Source organism: Physeter macrocephalus, unplaced genomic scaffold (genome assembly GCF_002837175.3).
Source record: "Physeter macrocephalus isolate SW-GA unplaced genomic scaffold, ASM283717v5 random_72, whole genome shotgun sequence".
Classification (NCBI taxonomy): Eukaryota; Metazoa; Chordata; class Mammalia; order Artiodactyla; family Physeteridae; genus Physeter; species Physeter macrocephalus.
The window spans coordinates 62,467-65,828 of NW_021145358.1; the positions used below are offsets into that span (position 1 = coordinate 62,467).

At 59.8% G+C, this 3,362-nt stretch overlaps 1 protein-coding gene across 2 annotated transcripts in view; it reads left to right on the forward strand.

Annotated features, from left to right (window-relative positions):
• Positions 1–3,362, forward strand: part of CERS1 (ceramide synthase 1) — a 22,416-nt gene that overhangs the window by 9,554 nt on the left and 9,500 nt on the right. For both annotated transcript variants that reach the window (XM_055082312.1, XM_024133985.3), the window contains exons 4-6: positions 1,281–1,442; positions 1,921–2,068; positions 2,302–2,411. In XM_055082312.1, coding sequence (XP_054938287.1) covers positions 1,281–1,442; positions 1,921–2,068; positions 2,302–2,411 — 420 coding nt within the window. The remainder of the gene's footprint in view (positions 1–1,280; positions 1,443–1,920; positions 2,069–2,301; positions 2,412–3,362) is intronic.

Below are 3,362 nucleotides of genomic sequence, written 5' to 3' on the forward strand. Positions count from 1 at the left end.
TTGCGGTGCGCGGGATTCTCATTGCAGTGGCTTCTCTTGCTGCAGAGCACGGGCTCTAGGCGCGTGGGCTTCAGTAGTTGCAGCATGTGGGCTCAGTAGCTGTGGCTCACGGGCTCTAGAGCACAGGCTCAGTAGTTGTGGCGCACGGGCTTAGTTGCTCTGCGGCATGTGCGATCTTCCCGGACCAGGGATCGAACCCGTGTTACCTGCACTGGCAGGCGGATTCTCAACCACTGCGCCACCAGGGAAGCCCCTCAAATTCTCTTCTTGTTGGACTAGCTGTGCCCTCCAGCACAGTAGCTGCTGGCTACAGGTGGTCATGTCAACTTTAATTAAACCTAAATAAAATCACACATTCTGTACCTCAGCCCAGTATGTGGCTGGTGACTCCTGTATTGGACAATGCAGATTTAGAACATTCCTATCATTCTTGAAAATTCTATTAGACAGCCCTGCTCTAGAGGGTAGAATCAGATAACAAACGCCCCCCCCCCACAAAAAAAAACCATGAAAGAAAAGAACTAACAGTTTGTTTGAAGGTGATCACTATGGAAAATTCAAGTCAGAAGATAAGGACTGCAGAGGTGGTGAGGTTAGCTGGGGTGGTCAGGGGTGACAGGTGAGCCAAGACTGAAAGTTCGTGAAGGAAGGCTCCCGGAACACCAGGGATGTTAGGGGATGAGAACAGCCTGTGGCTGTCAGGAGCCTGAGCTGTCAGGAGGGCAGAGTGGACATGAAGACGGTGACGGAGGTGCACAGCCACATCCAGGTTGAACTCAGGCACCAGACAGCTGTGAGGCGGAAGGCTGGATAGGGATGGGGTTCCAGCCTTCTTCAGATCCTGGTGGGGGTGCGGCCTTTCCCAGGCAAGTCTGCAGCTTGCAGCAGTGTTCAGGTTAAACGTACAAACCTGGGAGCATCTGTGAGGCAGTCATGTTTAAAGTGTGGGGTATCTGGACACAGAATGACCCAGGCCTGTGAGGGTCAGGGGTCATGAAGCGTCAGAGGTCACAGAGATGAGGAAGGATCAGAGAGGGCACTTCCAGGGAGGTTCCTGAGCCTGGGTGTGGCTGCCACAGGACGGGTGCAGCCTAGGTGTTACTGCTGACCTAGCCCTGCGAGGGGGGGATGGGCAGGGCAGATGGGCCAGGGAGGACAGCTCTGAACAGACCCACGGGAAGCCTGGAGGGGTGGTCAAGGGGGTCCGTGCTTAGGAGCCTCGGTGCGGGTAGGGGTCCCAGGGTAACCAGCCCTCTCTCCTCTCCCGATTTCCTCCTCAGGTACCACAAGGTGGGCATCCTTGTGCTCTTCCTGCATGACATCAGTGACGTACAGCTGGAGTTCACCAAGCTCAATGTCTACTTCAAGTCCCGCGGAGGATCCCACCACCGGCTTCACGCCCTGGCTGCAGACCTGGGCTGCCTCAGCTTCAGCCTCAGCTGGTGAGCCGGCTGGGGAGGAGGCGGGCCTAGTGGAAGGGGAGGGGACCTGGTGGAGGTAGGCGGGGCCAGGCCGGGAAGGAAGTGGGGCTTATGAGAATGGGTGGAGCCAAGCAGGAAGGAAGTGGGTCCTAGAGAGGCGGGTGGGCAGGGAAGGGGTGGGTCCTGGTGAGGTGGGTGGGGGCTTGGTGAGGTGGGAGGGGCCAGACAGGGCCAGGGTGACGTGGGCGGGGCCTGGTGGGACAGCAGAGGGCTCGAGTTGGGAATAAGCAAGCTGGGCAGGAAAGGACAGAACAGGAATGGAGACAGCTGGGCAGGAATGAGCAAGGGTGGGGTAAGGAGACATGGATGGGTGGGGATGTGCAGGGGCAGGTGGAAGAGTCCAGACGGGACAGGACGGGGACCGGGGGGGGGGGGAAGGGAGGGGGCTCCCCTCCCCCTCTCCCCCACAGCCTCCTCGACCCGCCCCTCCCTCCTGCAGGTTCTGGTTCCGCCTCTACTGGTTCCCGCTCAAGGTCCTGTACGCCACGAGCTACTGCAGCCTGCGGTCGGTGCCTGACATCCCCTTCTACTTCTTCTTCAATGCACTCCTGCTGTTGCTAACCCTCATGAACCTCTATTGGTTCCTGGTGAGTTGGCGCTCACAACTCCTCGCCACCCCCTTCTTCTCAGATGCCAGTCCTGTCCTGGTCCCCGTCCCCAAGGAGCGCTCCAGGTGCACGCCCTTCTCATGCACTCCCAGGGAGGAGGGGGGCATGTTAGGCAACGTGCAAAGGGCCGGTGGCAGAAGCACCCAGCCATCAGGAGGGCAGCGAGGTCGGGAACGGGGCTGTCTTCTCACCTGTGCCTTCCCCTCCCACAGTACATCGTGGCTTTTGCTGCCAAGGTGCTGACGGGCCAGGTGCGTGAGCTGAAGGACGTGCGGGAGTATGACACAGCAGAGGCCCTGAGCCCCAAGCCCAGCAAAGCTGAGTGAGTGTGGAGGGGCCCCCAGCCCTAGTTCATTCCTTAACCACGTCTGTCTGATCGAGCGCGCTCTGTGGGTAGGCCCTGGAGACACGGCAGTGGATGAGGCTGATGCCGACGCTGCCCCCACCCCCCCGCCCGGAGCCTGCATCCAAAAGAGAGACTGCAAGAAAGGCATGGACGATGTAGCGACAGAGTTAGATGCTGTCAGGACAGACAGAGAGGAAGGTGGGGGTAGAGAGGTGAGGGGTGAGAATCAGGGTCTCAGTGGTGGGAGCCGTGAGGGCCAAGCCCAGTGCTGAGGAGCAGCTAGCTGTTTTCCAGGCCTGACGGCAACCTCTAAGCAGGTGGCAGTGGAAGGGGGCGGTGAGGGGGTGCCATGGGCGGCCCAGGGAGCCCGTGCTCTGTTCGGGCTAATACTCCCTGGTCCAGCAGGGCAACCACTGGTCAGCCAAGCAGGAGATGGGGCCGGGGGTTCGGGCCCAGGTGGGAGTTGCAGGGATGGCGAGCCAAAGGGGCCTCTTCGACCGTCCTGGAGGTAGGGGGCCTCGGGACTGCCAGCCCTGGGATGTAAGCCAGATGGCGCCCAAAGCTCCTGGCCTGGAGGGGCCCCAGGAGTGAATGGAGGCAGGTTGGGATGACCAGCAGGGTCCAAGGTGTGCAGCGCCCCACAGTCAGTGTGAGGAGTGGTTGAGCAGCAGTGAGATGGGGGCTGCTGAAGGCTCGCAGGGTGCTCCCCAGCAGACCCTCTGATTTGGCCCCTGGGAAGTCATCAGTGACCAACCTGGGAAAGATGGTTTCGGGGAAGCAGTGGGCTCAGAGTGCAATGAGGCGTGCGTCAGAATGGGCAGGGAGGAGGATGAGAGAAGCAGAGATTTTTTTTTTTTTTTTTTTTTTTTTTTTTTTTTGCGGTTCGCGGGCCTCTCACCGTTGTGGCCTCTCCCGTTGCGGAGCACA